This window comes from Zootoca vivipara, chromosome 7, assembly GCF_965207765.1.
Source record: "Zootoca vivipara chromosome 7, rZooViv2.hap1.1, whole genome shotgun sequence".
In the NCBI taxonomy this organism is placed as follows: Eukaryota; Metazoa; Chordata; class Lepidosauria; order Squamata; family Lacertidae; genus Zootoca; species Zootoca vivipara.
Genome location: NC_142590.1, coordinates 24632701 through 24650452, shown reverse-complemented (window position 1 = coordinate 24650452; position 17752 = coordinate 24632701). Strand labels below are relative to the sequence as shown.

The window sequence follows — 17752 nt, the reverse complement described above, 5'->3', positions numbered from 1 at the left end:
GTAAGTCTGGGGACCCCTGGTGTAGACCATTCCCTTGTTCTTTGAGATCAAGCAGATTGCATGCTTTTGCTTTAAAGAAAAGCGGTACAATTTTTTTAAAATACTTTTTTGGTTTGTGTGCATTGCAGGTTATGCAGGATAAGATCATATGCCTTCCAAAAAGCGTGCAGCGTCCACAGACCAATTCTCACCTTCCCAATATGTCAAATCTAGACTCTGACACAACTCCATTTCTTCCACCCAAGCCATCCACACCTCCTGCCACCGTTGAAATGAAGGGCCTTAAGACTGACTTGGACCTCCAGCAGTACAGCTTCATAAACCAAATGTGCTACGAGCGTGCCCTGCATTGGTACGCAAAATACTTCCCTTACCTTGTCCTCATCCACACTCTGGTGTTCATGCTGTGTAGCAACTTCTGGTTCAAATTCCCCGGGTCGAGCTCCAAAATCGAACATTTCATCTCCATCCTGGGGAAGTGCTTTGACTCTCCTTGGACGACGAGGGCTTTATCAGAGGTCTCTGGAGAAGACTCGGAAGAGAAGGACAACAGGAAGAACAACATTGGCAGGTCAAACACAGTCCAACCTAGCGCAGAGGGAACTTTGGTCCAGGCTCAGTCTCTGAGATCCATACCTGAGAAGTTCATTGTGGATAAAGGGACGCCGGGAGCACTGGATAAAAAGGAAGGAGAACAGGCCAAAGCGTTGTTTGAGAAAGTGAAGAAGTTCCGGCTTCATGTTGAGGAAGGGGACCTGCTCTACGCGATGTACGTTCGTCAAACGGTGCTGAAGGTGATTAAATTTCTTATCATCATTGCCTACAACAGCGCCCTTGTTTCAAAGGTTCAGTTCACTGTAGACTGCGATGTTGATATCCAGGACATGACCGGTTATAAGAACTTTTCTTGCAACCATACAATGGCGCATCTGTTTTCTAAGCTTTCTTTCTGCTATTTGTGCTTTGTAAGCATCTATGGATTTACATGCCTTTACACTTTGTATTGGCTATTTTACCGCTCGCTCAAAGAATACTCTTTTGAGTATGTCCGGCAAGAGACTGGCATCGACGACATCCCAGATGTCCGCAATGACTTTGCGTTTATGCTACACATGATAGACCAATATGACCCACTTTATTCCAAGAGGTTTGCTGTGTTCCTTTCCGAGGTCAGCGAAAACAAATTGAAACAACTTAATCTGAACAACGAGTGGACTGCAGAGAAGTTGAGGCAAAGACTGCAGATGAATGCCCATAACCGTTTGGAGCTACAGCTCTTTATGCTGTCCGGACTTCCCGACACGGTTTTTGAAATAACAGAGGTTCAAGCGTTGAAATTCGAAATAATTAACAATGTCATGATACCAGCCACCATTGTGCAGTTGGATAATCTCCAGGAGCTCTCATTGTACCAATGTTCAGCCAAGATCCACAGTGCAGCCTTGGCATTCCTGAAAGAAAATCTGAAAGTCTTGAACGTCAAATTTGATGACTTCCGAGAGCTGCCACCTTGGATGTATGGGCTCAGAAATTTGGAAGAGTTGAACTTGATTGGTTCTTTGTGCCATGACATTTCTAAAAATATAACTTTGGAGTCTTTTCGAGAGCTCAAGAACCTGAAAGTTCTGTACATTAAAAGCAACCTGTCCAAAATCCCACCGTCCGTGGTTGATGTTTCGAGTCACCTTCTGAAAATGTGCATCCACAACGACGGCACTAAGCTGGTGATGCTCAACAGCTTGAAGAAAATGGCCAACTTGACCGAACTAGAGTTGGTGCATTGCGACTTGGAGCGCATTCCCCATGCTGTGTTCAGTCTTGCCAGCCTCCAGGAATTAGACCTGAAGGAAAACAACCTCAAATCAATAGAGGAAATTGTTAGCTTTCAACACCTTAGGAAACTCATTGTCCTCAAGCTGTGGCACAACAGTATAACCTACATCCCTGAGCACATAAAGAAGCTCTCCAGTCTGGAACGGCTTTCTTTCAGCCACAACAAGATAGAGGTCCTCCCATCCCACCTCTTCCTCTGCAACAAAATTAGATACTTAGACTTGTCTTTCAATGACATCCGGTTCATTCCCCCGGAAATTGGGGTGCTGCAAAGTTTACAATATTTCTCAATCACTTGCAACAAAGTGGAGAGTGTGCCAGACGAGCTCTACTTCTGCAAAAAACTCAAGACGCTGAAGATTGGGAAGAACAACTTGTCCGTTCTCTCGCCTAAAATTGGGAACCTGGTATTACTGACCTACTTGGACATCAAAGGAAATCACCTGGAATTCCTCCCCCATGAACTCGGTGAATGCAGAGCGCTGAAAAGGAGCAGCCTGCTGGTCGAAGACGCCTTGTTTGAAACCTTGCCCTTAGATGTCAGGGAGCAGATGAAGGCAGAATAAGCTCAACCCTCTTAGGTCTTTTACAGCAGGGATGCAGAAACTTTTGGCCCTCCAGATGTTACAGGACTCCAACTCCCATCAGCCCCAGCCAGCATGGGCAGAAATCATGATGAATGCACAACAAAGAGCATGCCTGGAAGGGCCTTCAAACCACGTAGTCTGGGGTCTCCAACCCCACCTAAATGTGCTTTACAAAATGATGCCCAGACTACAACAGCCTTCTAGTCACTTTGGACTCCAACTCCCATCATGCCCAGCCAGCATGGCAAGTGGCCAGGAATGGTGGATTTTGTGGTTCAGCAGCATCTGGGAGCCCACAGGTTTTTCATCCCTGTTTTACAGAAACTCGTCTCTGTCAAATGCCTTGTACATCACGAGCTAGCCTGAAGATGCCTTTAAAGTCTATTTTTTATTATGTTAGTGGTCCCTTTGTATGGACATTTTTGGACTAGGTTGTATATGTGTATGTATATTTTATATATATATATAAATTTTACTTGGTTTTCCTCACCCAACGGTGTTTGTAACTGTTCGAATTTTTATTTTGCCTTGATACGAATGGGTCTCTGTAGTTCTCATTTTGTACCAGTGAAATCAAGTTGCTTGTCTGCCTTAAAAAAAAGGGGGGGCTCTCTCCAAAAATAGGGTCAGTATGTTTCAGGGCATTGAATGAAGGTTACCTATGTGAAGGTAGATGAATGTACAGTTGCCATAGCAACTCTACGCCATTCGATTCAGTTTTGTGTATCAGCTTATCCAAGACGGGGGAACCTGTTGCCCTTCAGGTGTTGCTGAACGACATTCTCTCATCATCCCTGACTGATGACTATGTTGTCCAGGATTGATGGGAGTTTGGAGTCAAGCATCATTCTAACAGATTCCCCATGTCTAAGGCACCAAGTACCCTCTTTCTTCTTCTTCTTCTTCTTCTTCTTCTTCTTCTTCTTCTTCTTCTTTATCCTAGTTGTGGGTAACTTTCATTCCCTGTTCCAGAGACTTCATTTTGACAATAAAATAAGTCAATCCTGTTTTTGTGGCTGTGGATCGAACCTCTGCTGCCATGGCTGGCAAACAGGAGCCTTGTTCCCTTGAAGATTCTAATTTATTAAAATAATGCTTTTGGCTAGGATTCCGCTCTCTGTAGTGGTGCCAAATCTTTGAGTAACCTTTTCCATCTTTGGGATTTCCAGCCACGGTCAGAACCCTCTACTAGAGGTTGTGTTCCAACGAAAGGTTGTAATGTGTATAGTGGAACTTCCGTTTTCAAGCGTCTCGGAAGCCAAACGTTTCGGAAGATGAACACCAAAAACCCGGAAGTAATTGCTTCCATTTTCGAATGTGTCTCGGAAGTCGAACGGATTCCGAGGTGTGTTTTTCAATTTTCTCAATGAAAGTTGCCAACTGCCCTTTGCTGCTGAACATTTTGGAAGATGAACAGTCTTCCGGAAAAGATTTCATTTGACAACCAAGGTTCCACTGTACTGTGTAAATTTTCTCTCCTGTCCTAACTTCTTCTTTTTTTAAGTGTTGGTTCTCCCCAATGTACGTCAGAAGATCTTTGCAAGTCACAATCATGTAGCCAATGAATCAGCTGAAAAACGCTTGTGAATTTCCTATCGTGAATGCTGTTTGCGATTCTTTAAGGACTGGTGTACCCCATAGAATATACGTAGATGTCAAATTGATGCCCACTTAATTGTTGTGGCTTACCCCTCAAAGAACCCTGCAAATTATTGTTGGTGGAGATGTTGAGAATTGTATTAGGGATTTCCCTCGCTTCTTTCATGGAATGACAGTATCTAGGGGTCCCTGAGGAGAAGGAATGATGGTGTTATTGTGAACTGCCTACCATAGAACGGAGGCAGAGACATAAATTGATTATTATGACATTACCCATCAAACTCTGAAGCAATGTCTGGCTAGAAATGCCCTCATTAGAAAAGTTGTAACCTCTCCAAATGAAGGTTGTGATTGTATTCATGTTTGCCTGGGAGGAAAACACTGAACTCAACAGAACTCACTTTCACCAAAAGATGTCATGCTACAGAGAAAATCTGATATTTCTGCTTAAACTTTATTGGCATTATAGAGGGACGGGTGAGTGGAGTACACAAGATTCAATGTGGTTTTTTGTTATTGAAGTTAGCTATCAATCATATCATAAAACTGGAGGCCTATTTTTAAATAAGTATAAGAACAATTATCCGTAATACACAATCACTGCTCCCCAATCCAGCAAAGTTAATTTAGGATGACGCTCTGATCCAGCCAACTTTCTCCTTCTCTTTGATTTTCATTCAACTCATTTCATCCTTATCTGTAAACAAGTCAGAGGTTGAAGCGAAACACCGCACGTTCTACGGTTCTGAGGTTCACCGGGTTGTGAGGAAGAAAACATTCATTTTTAAAAGTACAAATCTAATGTAAACCAAAGCACTGTCGCTACTAATAAATGTAAGCCCCTTTAACATGCCTGCTCCACCAGTGACTTTCTGTAGTCACCTGCTGTAGATTAGAAATCTGAGGCTATGGTAAGGCTGGGAGCATTGGAGGAAGAGGCTGTGGCCCTAAACTATGGTTTGCTCCCACCACAAGGTCTGGCTGCATATCGCCAATAAAATCTAGCAGTGGTAAAGCTGAAAGGTGCTGCTTATATTCACATCCGCAACATACAAACACAACACTCTTATACCACTTGAACAGTCATGGCTTCCCCCAAAGAATCCTGGGAACTGTAGCCCTCCTTAACAAACCATCATTCCCAGAATTCTTTGGGGGAAGCCATGACTGTTCAAGTGACCAGTGTTCAAAACTCCCATTGTTCTAGGCGTATTATGCGACCGGGAATTTCATTAGCACGAGCAGTTTCTGAGCTCTGGGCGCAGTGCTGCTCCTAAGATTTCCGATGAAAACTGCAGAGTGGAAAGAAAGGAGGACCTTTTTCTGCCTCCCCTCCCCAGCCCCTCTCTGACGACCAGAGAAGAGACCCTCTTAAGAATATTAGGGGGGTGGGCAGGGGAAGGACTAGACCCTGCGGAAAATGAACATAATATTTTAGCTGCCGTTCATTCATTTTCAGCTTTGTATTCTTGTTATTGAAAAAAGCTCACCTGGACATCCCGTTGTTGCGCCCACAACCTCGGTTTAAGGCGCCATTTAGCTCCTAGCTTTCATATCTCAGTTTCTAACACTGCAAGTGACACAAGAGTGCTTTGAGTGTATGACATAGATGTGACCTGTGTCTTAAGTTGCATCAGTGTTTGCGGGAGCCAGTGTGGTGTAGTGGTTAAGAGCGGTAGACTCGTAATCTGGGAAGTCGGGTTTGTGTCTCTGCTCCTCCACATGCAGCTGCTGGGTGACCTTGGGCTAGTCACACTTCTTTGAAGTCTCTCAGCCCCACCCACCTCACAGGGTGTCTGTTGTGGGGGAGGAAGGGAAAGGAGAATGTTAGCCACTTTGAGACTCCTTCGGGTAGTGATAAAGCGGGATATCAAATCCAAACTCTTCGCTGTAGGTAATATGCACTGTATCTACCTGTGAATAAGGGCTGGTTCACACAAACATTAGTTGGATACACACACACAGGGAGAGAGAGAGAGAAAGAGAATTGCAATCGAAATTATTCAACCCCCATTGCAGATGTGAGACTGGAGAAGCCAGTATAAGTTGCGTTTTCAACTGAATTTGGGGGAACCACTTGAAGCATCCATTGTGTTGTGCTCTTTCCGCTTTCGTTTGATTTGCTTATTGCAAACGGTGGAAAGTCTGCAAACCTTGATAATAAGCCCAATTTGCAATGGGGGTTGAATAATTTCAATTGCACCCACCCACACCCCTACATGGAGGGACATGGGAATAACCACAATACATTTTCATTAGTATTTTGTTTTGAGATTTGGGCCTGCCATGTTCTTCACACGCTGGAAGGTCAATGCATGCATTCATTGTACAGACAGTGGTTTGTAGCCAATACTAGTCCTGTTCAGTGTAGGCATTTACATTAACTTCAGTGGGCCAACTCTGAGTGGGGCTGGCTTTGGATACAGCCCAGAATCTTGGTCTTGCAGTTGTGTGAACCAATCCCCAAAACTGCTGCAGTCAGTGAACGCATTCAGTCCAGACGACAGCTCTCTAGTCACTGACTTTGGAGAACTTCCATTAGCTTCTGGAGTTTCTTCAAAACGAATGAATTAAGGAGTGAGCTTTCCTAAAAATGCCTCTTCCTCGTGTATTGAAAGCATTTATTGTGGTTAACAGTGTCTTGTATGTATTTTACAGCACATTCGATCCGAACAGCTGAGGGGGAAGCGGGCAAAGAGGCAGAGTTCCCGCCTCCACTCTGTTTAAAGGGGGGTGAGGCCCCGCCCCCTAGCTGACCTTATTGGTCAGCCCGGGCGTGATGTAGGCGGGAACTCCCTGCACGCGAGGGGCTGGGCTCCCAGCCCCATCGCAAGAGTGCAGAAGGGTCCTGCCCACAACACCACCTCCGTTGGGATGCGGAAGTGGTTTTGTGGTTAACAGTGTCTTGTATGTATTTTAAAGCACATTCTTTTTCTAAACAGAAGTTGCAGGTGTTCCTATTAGCGCCAGTTTTTAATGTTTTATAATTGTTTAAAATTATTGGTTTTTTAAAATATATATATATTGTCATGTAATGTCATGATACAAGCTCAGGTAAATGAATGTTCGACTTCTTATTTATATTTACTCTTTTGGTGTTTGTGAAAATCATGTTATCGGGATATATTTGAAAAGTTCTTGCTAAGAAAAAGCCAGTTTCCTAATTCTTTCCAAGGTCAGGAAGTTACGTCAACAGAGAAATGCCATATGTATTCCGTCATTTTGTTTCATATATTACAATCGTATATCTGCCCATAGTCAACCACATAAAACATTACAGCAAATCATGGTCATCTAGTCTGAATCGATTTTTAATTCGTAGTGATGTAATTGTTGTAAGGGGTGTTTTGTCCTGGGGGGGCAGGAATGAGAAATGTAGTGGTTTTGAAAAACGGGGGGCAACATAATGAAAATAGTGTGTTGAAATAAGTGCACTGAAACAGTCTGGAATTTGATCTTGATGCTGTTTTTAAAACGAAAACCGGAGTCATTATACTGCCAGTTCACCCTCTAATGCATAAGCTTGTGTTCTGTCATGCTACAGAAGGCACAGTGGGGCAGGGAGATGAAATAAAGTTTGTTCTAAATGTAGCATTTTGAGGCAAACGGTATTCATTTCACCAAACTGTTTCTTCTGCATGCCTTTATTTCAAAAGTGAGTAACATCCATACCTGCCAAGTTGCTGTCAGAGAAATAAGGGACCGGGTCGGAAATAGCAGACCGGAAGTAGCGCTGCAGCCATTTTGGAACTGGGCAGAGCAGCATCAAAAGTCGCTTCTGAGCATGTTCCGCCCAGTTCCAAAATGGCCGCCGCGCCAGAATAACCCGGGGGAAAACAAAAAAAATCCGTTTTTTCAGCTAGGAACAGCTGGAAAAAATGGAGATTTCCCGGGGAAAACGGGAGACTTGGCAGCTATGGTAACGTCTCATGCAGAGCTTTGTTTAAATTCATGTGTGTGGCACAAAAGGGAGAGGGTGCCTCCACCCACCTCTGGCCTCTGGCACCCACTGATAGGTGACTCTCAGTAGGAAAAAAAGTTGCCCATCCCTGCTTTGGTTCTTTCACCAAAAGGAGAGCCCCAGGGGCAGATGCCTGGGAACTAAAATCCATTGAGCGTGGATCTTCTAGAGCGAGTGTTGAGTGACAAGAAGATATAAATGGACACAACAGAGGCAGCCTCCTTTTTTGTTGATGCAAAGTGTTCCCAGATCAAATGGGGGGGGGTGGAAGTCTTACTAAAGACACTAATGAATGGGACAAATTGCCTGTTACTTTCAGTGGATCTTGAGCGAGAGTAGAGCCTGTGTGTGTTGGCATGCACAAATTTTAAAATATTTTTAAATTTTAATTGTTATTTACAGTGGTACCTCGGGTTAGGAACTTAATTCGTTCCGGAGGTCCGTTCTTAACCTGAAACTGTTCCTAACCTGAGGTACCACTTTAGCTAATGGGGCCTCCCGCTGCTGCCGCGCCACCACCACACGATTTCTGTTCTCATCCTGGGGCAAAGTTCTTATTATTATTATTCTATTATTTGTACACCACCCATTGGACTGGGTTGCCCCAGCCACTCTGGGAAGCTTCCAACATACATAAAAACATAATAAAACAAACATTCGAAAGCTTCCCTATACAGGGCTGCCTTCAGAGGTCTTCTAAAGGTTATATATAGTTACTCATCTCCTTGACATCTGATGGGAGGGCATTCCACAGGGTGGGCGCAACTATCTGGTTTCCTGTAACATCACTTCTCGCAGTGAGAAGGCCCTCATGCTGGGTCTCAGTTTCGGGGCTGGATGATGGAGGTGGAGATGCTTCTTCAGGTATACAGGACTGAGGCCGTTCCAAGCTTGAATTGTGCTTGGAAACATACTTTGATCCAATGTAGGTCTTTCAGGGCTGATCACAGCTTCAAGAGTTGCACTGTCCCAAATTTAGCACCGCAGTCCTCCAGCCAAGTAATGTGTATGAGAAACTTATGCACAAGCGTGCATAAAAATTGGTGGTCATCTCTACTTCTTGTGGGAGTGTATCAGGGGTGTACCCAGGATCAAAACTGGGGGGGGGGCAAGCCATGGTCATTCAGGTTGCGACATTTCAGCACCGAAAAGGCGGATGAAACCACAATTTTAAGAAAATTATATATAATTATAGCAGTGCTTTATTATGGTAGTTATTACAATTATTTCCTTGAATTTTTTTTAAAAAAATTATTCTAGTTACATGTCTTATACTAATATCATTTTTCTTGGGCTTGAAGAAAACTTGTTCAAAACTTTCGTTTCAATCCTGTCCTTATTTTCCTTGAAGAATTTCCGATGGATGCTAATCAAACACAACCCAGTCAGTCTGTCCTCTCCCATTGTACTTCTGAGCCAGGTCTTTACCCTTTAAAATTTAATTTTCTACAGAAATTACTTAACTTACCTTTTTGGAACCAGTTTCTTATATCCATTTAGGCAGCCTCAATGTCTTCTAAATGTGAATAAGAAGGTAAGCTAATAGCGGGCAGCTCAGTTTAGTGACACGGAACTCACTAGACCCCTCTAGAAGATTCCCTCTTCTCTCTGCTAGAGCCCGCTAGAGACCTCTCCCTCCCTTGAATCCCAATGGCTGGCTGACATAGATTCCTCTACCAGTCGCTAGGTGGCTCTAGATACGTCTCGGTTTTTACACCATTTCAGTGTGGTAAACAACTGATTATTCGCCATCGCCCTACCTAATTTTGTTTCATTTCATCACTTTATAACCATTTAATTTTTTTTTGCTTCAGGGGGGCCCATGGAGTGTATTCCATATGCGGGTTTGTTTTGTTTTGTTTTACCACAGAAACCTTCATAAGAAAAGCTCTCGTCTCCTAAACCTGTTCCTGACACAGGAAACCCAACCACTCCTCATGGTCTATGGTCCCTGACCCACTGAATGCTTTAGCATACTCTAGTTGCCCTCTCCCCAATCTTCTACCCTCCAACAGACTCCCCCTCCTCTTATTTTAACATGCCACATTTCAAGCAAGCTCGCATTGACCCAGTTCTACTCCAGAGCATAGTTCACTAGGTCAATGCTTCTGATGTTTAGCCCATGCACAACGTCTGAGACACACATCAGCCCTGAAGTTTACCTTATAGCTTCACAATAGCTGTATTATTTGGTCTTCACGAAGTCAGTGCAAGATTCTTGTCCATTCTTCTAAGCCAAGTTTCCATGCATTCCGCTATGTTTTTTTCTTAAAAATTGTATCATTTAGTGTCTTTCATCCATATATAGCTTGCATAAGATTAAGTTGTTTCTGTGGAACATCCGTCAGAATAACTTAGACAACATTTAATACTCGCTCTGCCTTGTTATTATACTGTTGGGTGTTGTTTAGTTGCTAAAAGACCCCTTGAGACAGTGCTTGACATGGAATTCTTGACATATTAACTCCTAACGCTTGCCAAGCCTGCTTTTACAGGCAATTCAGAATTCCTAATAATTCCTGCAAGATGTTCTTTTATAAATCCGAATACACAACAGGGGCCCAATACAGCTTATTACAGTAGATTTTTTTAGACAATTTGCTTTAATGACGCATCTTTGGTAGGCTTCCAGTGAAACTAGATTAATTTGCAATGCAATCCGCTTTTATTATACCTATTTTGAGGCAACTTGGCAACAGCATTTATTTATTTATGCAGGGCATTTATTACCTGCTCTTCAGCCGAGGCTCTCGGGACTGTTTGCGCAACAATAAACCTGATCAACGACAAAGCCATTTGCAAAGAATAAAACCATACAATACAATGCAGTTGAATTACACAACAATTAAAGGTAAAGGTAAAGGGGCCCCTGACCATCAGGTCCAGTCGTGTCCGACTCTGGGGTTGCGACGCTCATCTCGCTCTATAGGCCGAGGGAGCCGGCGTTTGTCCACAGACAGCTTCCAGGTCATGTGGCCAGCATGACAAAGCTGCTTCTGGCGAACCAGAGCAGCGCACGGAAACGCCGTTTACCTTCCCTATTTATCTACTTGCACTTTCATGTGCTTTCGAACTGCTAGGTGGGCAGGAGCTGGGACCGAGCAATGGGAGCTCACCCTGTTGCAGGGATTCGAACCGCCGACCTTCTGATCAGCAAGTCCTAGACTCTGTGGTTTAACCCTCAGTGCCACCTGGGTCCGTACACAACAATTAAATACACACAAAAAGAAAGCCGCAATTACATTCTGGCATAGTAGACGACCAATCATTCTCTCTGTTCCAACTGAATCAAGAGAGATGGTTCAGGTGTTAGCCTTGAAGTGCTGATGGGCTGGATGTAGGCCAATAAATTGAAGCTGAATCCTGAAAAAAGAGAAGTGTTATGTGTTCCCGGTTCTTGGGCCCAAGGGGTGGGCATGCAGCCTGTCCTGGATGATGTTCCACTGCCCTGGAAGGAGCAGATCCATACCTTCGGGGTCCTCCTGGATCTAACACTATCACTGGAGGTCCAGGTGACTGTGACTGGCTATTTCCAGCTATGTTGGACAGAGATTACCCACACACCATGTTCTGGCAATTTTCAGATTGGATTATTGCAGGCATCTCCAAACTTCTGCCCTCCAGATGTTTTGGACTACAATTCCCATATTCCCCAAGCACTGGTCCTGTTAGCTAGGGATCATGGGAGTTGTAGGCCAAAACATCTGGAGGGCCGCAGTTTGGGGATGCCTGGATTATTGTGTTCTAAGTGAGATGGCCCTTAGAGACAATTTGGAAACTTCGACAGCTCCAAAATGCAGCTGCCAGATTACTGGTTCAGAGCCTACATAACTCCCCATTTTAAAACAGCTGAACTGGTTAGTTTCCAGTTTGTTTCAGGGTCCAATTTGAGATGCTTACATTGCTCTTAAAAGCCCTCAGCAACTTAGCCCCCAGTATCTGAAATGCTGCCCCTTTGCTATAGACCCTCTCAAGAATTAAGATCAGCAGAAGACGCCCTCTTGGTGGTTCCACTGCCTTCTTGTTTGGATGGTGGCAGACTGGAGAGGTACATCTCTGTGATAGTCCCCAAGCTGTGGAATTTCCTCACCACAGAGGTGCACCTGACCCCTTCCTTGTTTAGCTCTCATCACATACTGAAGATGCATTTCTTTACCCAAGCCTTTGACAAGTGAGATATTTGTAGGACCCATCCCACTCTTCTGATCGTAAATTGTTTTAACCAGTCTTATTTTTCTAGAAAAAGTGCTGCCATGAACGCCTCCCATGTTCTCTTATAACGGCAATGGCACTCACCTAAGATGTGCCAGAACTGAGTTCCAGTGAGTTCCGGCTGGAAAAAAAGCCCTGCTTTCAACTGGTTTTTAATCTTATGTCCTTATATTGCTGCAATCCACCTTGAGAACATACAGAAAAGGATGGGAATCTCACTTCTGCTATGCAGCACTTGCCCAATAATATGATCACATTGGGAAAGCATTGCAAAACTACAAATAAAGCAGAGTGATGTGTGGATGGTCCAGTATAAATCAATCACTAATAAATGCACTGTTATTGCATCAAATACATGTTGTAGAATACACCTGCTAATGAGCGCCAGTCTGAAGGGATACTTGCTTAGCTTTCAGGGACCAGCTCTGATTGAGTCAGAACCTTGATGCCTGCATTTGCTGAATGTCTGGATAAGTCCCTCCCCCCCCCAGTTGCTCTCTCTCTTTTTTCAATGTTTGTCTTTCCACCCTTTTTTTTTAAAAGAGCCTCTCCCCCCTTGGTTTATGAAGTTTTTCTTAGGTTTAGGAAGGAGTCAAAAGAGCAAATCTGAAGAGCTTCAGAGAAAGAATGAAAGGTTATATTTATTTATTTTCCAAGCCATGGGATGAACTGGAACAGGATGAGATTAAAGTAAACAATGAAATAAGACGGGAGTCTGACTAATGGGGAAATCATGGCAGTAATGGAAATTGATTGCAAAGGAAAAGAAGGGGAGCACAAAAAGAGAAAAACAACACTCTTACCCTAAGGCCAAGAGGAAGTTATATTGTCCTCAATGATCTGGTTTCAAAAGAAACAAAAAAGACAGTATCTCAGCATAAAGGCCAAGCCGTAGTCGTCCAGTCTGCAGAAACCAAGCTAAATGCATGCACACATAAACCGTACATTCTGGTGGGTTCATAAGATTTTAGTTTTAGATACTGAATGCCCAGGAAGGAATGTGGATGAGAAGCAACATTTCATTCATGATGCAATGCTGGGAGAACAGAGGCACTTCTTTTAGGGGCAACTGGGTAGGACCATAGCTCAGTGGGACAACACATGCATTGCAAACAGAAGACCCCAGATTCAATGCCTGGCCTTAATACAGGCCCACATGGACCTGTAGACTGCCTTCCAAGTCAAAACAGAGTAAAAGAAGTTAATGGGAGACAAAGAATTGGCCAGAGGAGACTGATCAGCTGTTTGGATGTCTAGAGAGGCTTGTTGTTGTTGTTGTTTAGTCGTTTAGTCGTGTCCGACTCTTCGTGACCCCATGGACCAGAGCATGCCAGGCACTCCTGTTTTCCACTGCCTCCCGCAGTTTGGTGAGACTCATGTTCGTAGCTTCGAGAACACTGTCCAACCATCTCGTCCTCTGTCGTCCCCTTCTCCTAGTGCCCTCCATCTTTCCCAACATCAGGGTCTTTTCCAGGGAGTCTTCTCTTCTCATGAGGTGGCCAAAGTATTGGAGCCTCAGCTTCACTAGAGAGGCTTAGGACTATACAGAGATCGGTGAGAAGAAGCTGGTAGAGAAGGTTCTACAAGGGAAGAGCCATAGCTCAGTGGTGCAGCTTCTCCTTTGAATGCAGAAGCTCCCAGGTTCAGACCCCAGCATCTCCAGGTGGGGTTGGAAAGGACCCCTGCCTGAAATCCCCGGCAGCAGCTACCAGTCAAGGTAGGCAATGCAAAGCTAGAAAAACAAAAGGTTCTGGTCCTGAGGACTCTCCCCTTGCTGTCACTGATTATGATGATTGGGTGGGCTCCTCATGCTTCTACTCACACACTTGCACACTGTCCTGTTAACCATGCACCACAATAGACACCCAGAAAATAGCAGAAGTGTGGCTTTATTATGCAGCTGATGAACAAGTCTAGTTCTGAGGCCAGCTTGCACAGAACTGAACTGGTAGAGGGCTGAAAACACACAACATAATTCCCACCCAATGAGTCATAGGAGGAGCAATGGTTGCAGTTATTATTTTCTTAACCCCTTTTCACAAACCATATACTACAAAACCCATTCCATGCCCTCCTCGAGGCCTTTTACTCAACTGCAATGTGCCTTTGAATTGCTGCAATGCCTCTTGCTTCATACCCTCCAACATTTCTCCAGTGAAAATAGGGACATCCTAAATTATTATTATTATTATTATTATTATTATTATTATTATTATTATTATTATTATTATTACCCCATACATCTGACTGGGGTACCCTGGGCAGCTTCCAACATATGTAAAAACATAATAAAAACATTAAACATTTAAAATACTTCCCTATACAGGGCTGCCTTCAGATGTCTTCTAAAGATTATATATAGTGGTACCTTGACATCCGAACGACTCGACTTCCGAAGGTTTCAACTTCCAAAGTCAACAAACCAGGAAGTCTTTTTGCCGTGTGTGCGTTCTGCGCCTGCACAGAATCGGCATGCACAGAACGGGCGCTTTGACAACCAAAGACTTCGACTTACGAAGAGCGCCGGGGAACGGATCGTCTTCGTAAGTCGAGGTACCACTGTAGTTACTTATGTCCTTGGCTCGGGGGTTAAGTAACTCCATACCAGGCGTCCCCAAACTGTGGCCCTCCAGATGTTTTGGCCTACAACTCCCATGATCCCTAGCTAGCAGGACCAGTAGTCGGGGAAGATGGGAATTATAGTCCAAAACATCTGGAGGGCTGAAGTTTGGGGATGCCTGCTCCATACCCTCCAACAGTTTTCTGATGAAAATAGGGACAACCTAAGGAAAAGCAGGACATTCTGGGATCAAATCAGAAACTGGGACGGGTTCTGTAAATCTGGTACGCCCCTAGAAAATAGGAACACTTGGAGGGTCTGTCTTCTGAGCACCCCTTTCCTTGCGCCACAGTTTCTTCCCTTTCTTTCTTGTCCCCCTGACAGAAATACCATGCTAAAGGAAATGGCACACACCCTGACAGGAAAGGGTGTCTATTTTTAGACTTCCTCTATTGAATCGAAGAGTTGGCAGCTTCCGACAGCACCTAGCTGCTGTATGCTGATCAAAATTTTCAGGATGGATACGATTCACCACACCCTTTGGGTCTGAGGTAGAATGCCTCTAAGTGAAAACCCATGGCAGAGTGTTTCATTTGCAATGTACAATGAGATCTCGTTGTGAATTCGATTCAAAAATGTAAAAGCACAAGAGCTCCTGGAAGGTCTGCAAGGTTATATAAACTTAGAATGTGGCTTAGCCAAGAAAGAACCCTGAACTTCTGAATTTGCCACTAAGCTACGCTACCGGTGACCACTAATAACTGGGTAACCCTTTGCCAGAGATGAAGCTTACTAGATTTGCAAGAGTTAACAACAACCAAGACGTTGTGTACGTTGCTGGGCACTTGCCCAAAGTGAAGAATTAGATGATTGCACTGAAACGCAGGTTATTATAAATGCAAAGGTTCCCTGCACAATTTCCTGAAAGCCTCCCCTTTTTTCCAAATGCCAAGCAAGTACCTTAATTAGTCAAGAAGAGGCTAAAGCATGAGCAGATCATATAAATGGAAGAAATACGACTTTATCACTTTTGGTTGGATGGTGCCATCAAGACTGCACGCCGAAAGCCTCAGAAATAATCCTAAATCACTCCAATGCACATAATAACTGCACACTCTTAAACCTCTGCACTGGCGATCATCAAAAAGTTATGGCATGATTAAGAAGATGCAGAACATCATTTTATCAGAACGTTCAGAACATCCGCTGAAAACCATAATTTCTGATCTTCAGGGTAGGATGCCAGACCTTCTGTAACTAAAACAGCAGCAACCATTTTAGGGAAGTATCAGGTAAGTCCAAATTTCCGGGGGTAAAGTATCGAGACTGGTATTGTTTGAGGGCAATGTCATGTGGGCTACACAAATTAATTGGAGCTCAAACAGGCGCAAACACACAGCAAACTTTGGTACGGTCAGCCCATAGTCTCTACCTACTTTCCAGAATGGTCTTACAGACAAAAGAAGACTGTTCCATTGCTTTTTCCTGGGTGAATGGTCCCCGTCTTATGAACTCCATCCCCTTTGCTGCAGTCCTTGTCTTTCCCTACCGAGTAGATATTTAAGAAGTCATGTTGCCAATGTCTCATATTTTCAAAGGCTTGTCCTTCCCCCACTTTTTGTACTCGGAGCAGCTCTGGAAATAAACAGTTTCCTTTCTCCTCCCAGTGGGACCAAGTGATAGCCCATGGGGAAAGGAGATTGGGGGGGGGGGAAAGTTTCCTCTTTCTAAGATGGAAAACAAAGATTATGCACAGGCTTTGGGGCATGACTCACATAAAACACTGACCTCCAGTGATGCTCGGGATGATTCAACACTCCAGCCTAAACACATATGTTTGGAAGTCATTCTATTGGCATTTCAAGAAAGTTATACATGGCTATCACTTATTGCTGGGCCTTAAGTAACAGTGGTCTGAATTTTAGTTTCCCCATGTTCTAACTTCTGGACAGGGATTAGAAGTACCAACTCTCTCTTTGGGGGGGGGGATTCAATTAGAAATTTTTAAAAATTGATTTGTGTTTTCTTTCTTTCTTTCTCTCCCTCCCTCCCCCCCTCTCTCCAGAAGGGTTCAGTCTAGGGCAGGCATAGGCAACCTTGGCTCTCCATATGTTTTGGGACTACAACTCCCATGATCCCTAGCTAACAGGGCCAGTGGGCAGGAATCATGGGAGTTGTAGTTCTGGAGAGCCAAGGCTGCCTATACCTGGTCTAGGGTGAAGCCTGCATGTCCAGGCACAGAGTCCACAGAAAATACTATTTCCCCGTGAAGTGTATACTCATACAGTTGAATTACTGTACTTGGAGAAGCTCTGTCACCAAGCCATACAAACGACCACAGATCACCACGACAACACCATCCATCCCATGCCTGTGCTGCCATTTTGAAACATACAAACACATGGCACAGGTAACTCAACAGGCTCAGCCAAGACTACAGATCAAGTCACATATATTCATTATACTGTATTATAGAGAGATTTGGCTCCTTAAATTGAGTGGAAAGCCTTTGGCAGTTTGAGATGGAGAACAACGGTACCTGATTTCTCTCACATACAGATACGCAGCATTTCTCTCTCAGTCACAAAGATTAAACACATGCTAACATAGGCGAAACAAAATACAAAAATTCCTCCCAGTAGCACCTTAGAGACCAACTAAGTTTGTCATTGGTATAAGGTTTCGTGCGCATGCTACTGGAAGGAATTTTTATTATTTTGTTTTGACTATGTCAGACCAACACGGCTACCTGCCTATAATGCTAATGTAGGGTTATACTATACAGAATCATATAATCATAGAGTTGGAAGAGACCACAAGGGCCATCCAGTCCAACCCCCCTGCCAAGCAGGAAACACCATCAAAGCATTCTTGACATATGCCTGTCAAGCCTCTGCTTAAAGACCTCCAAAGAAGGAGACTCCACCACACTCCTTGGTACCAAATTCCACTGCCGAACAGCTCTTACTGTCAGGAAGTTCTTCCTAATGTTTAGGTGGA

At 44.0% G+C, this 17752-nt stretch overlaps 1 protein-coding gene across 4 annotated transcripts in view; it reads left to right on the top strand.

Moving 5' to 3' along the window:
- Positions 1-7312, top strand: part of LRRC8C (leucine rich repeat containing 8 VRAC subunit C) — a 38173-nt gene extending 30861 nt beyond the window's left edge. For all 4 annotated transcript variants that reach the window (XM_088673827.1, XM_035122932.3, XM_088673828.1 and 1 more), the window contains one exon: positions 129-7312. In XM_088673827.1, the coding sequence (XP_088529953.1) occupies positions 129-2399 (2271 nt within the window). In that variant the 3' untranslated portion in view covers positions 2400-7312. The remainder of the gene's footprint in view (positions 1-128) is intronic.
- The last annotated feature ends 10440 nt before the right edge of the window (positions 7313-17752 follow it).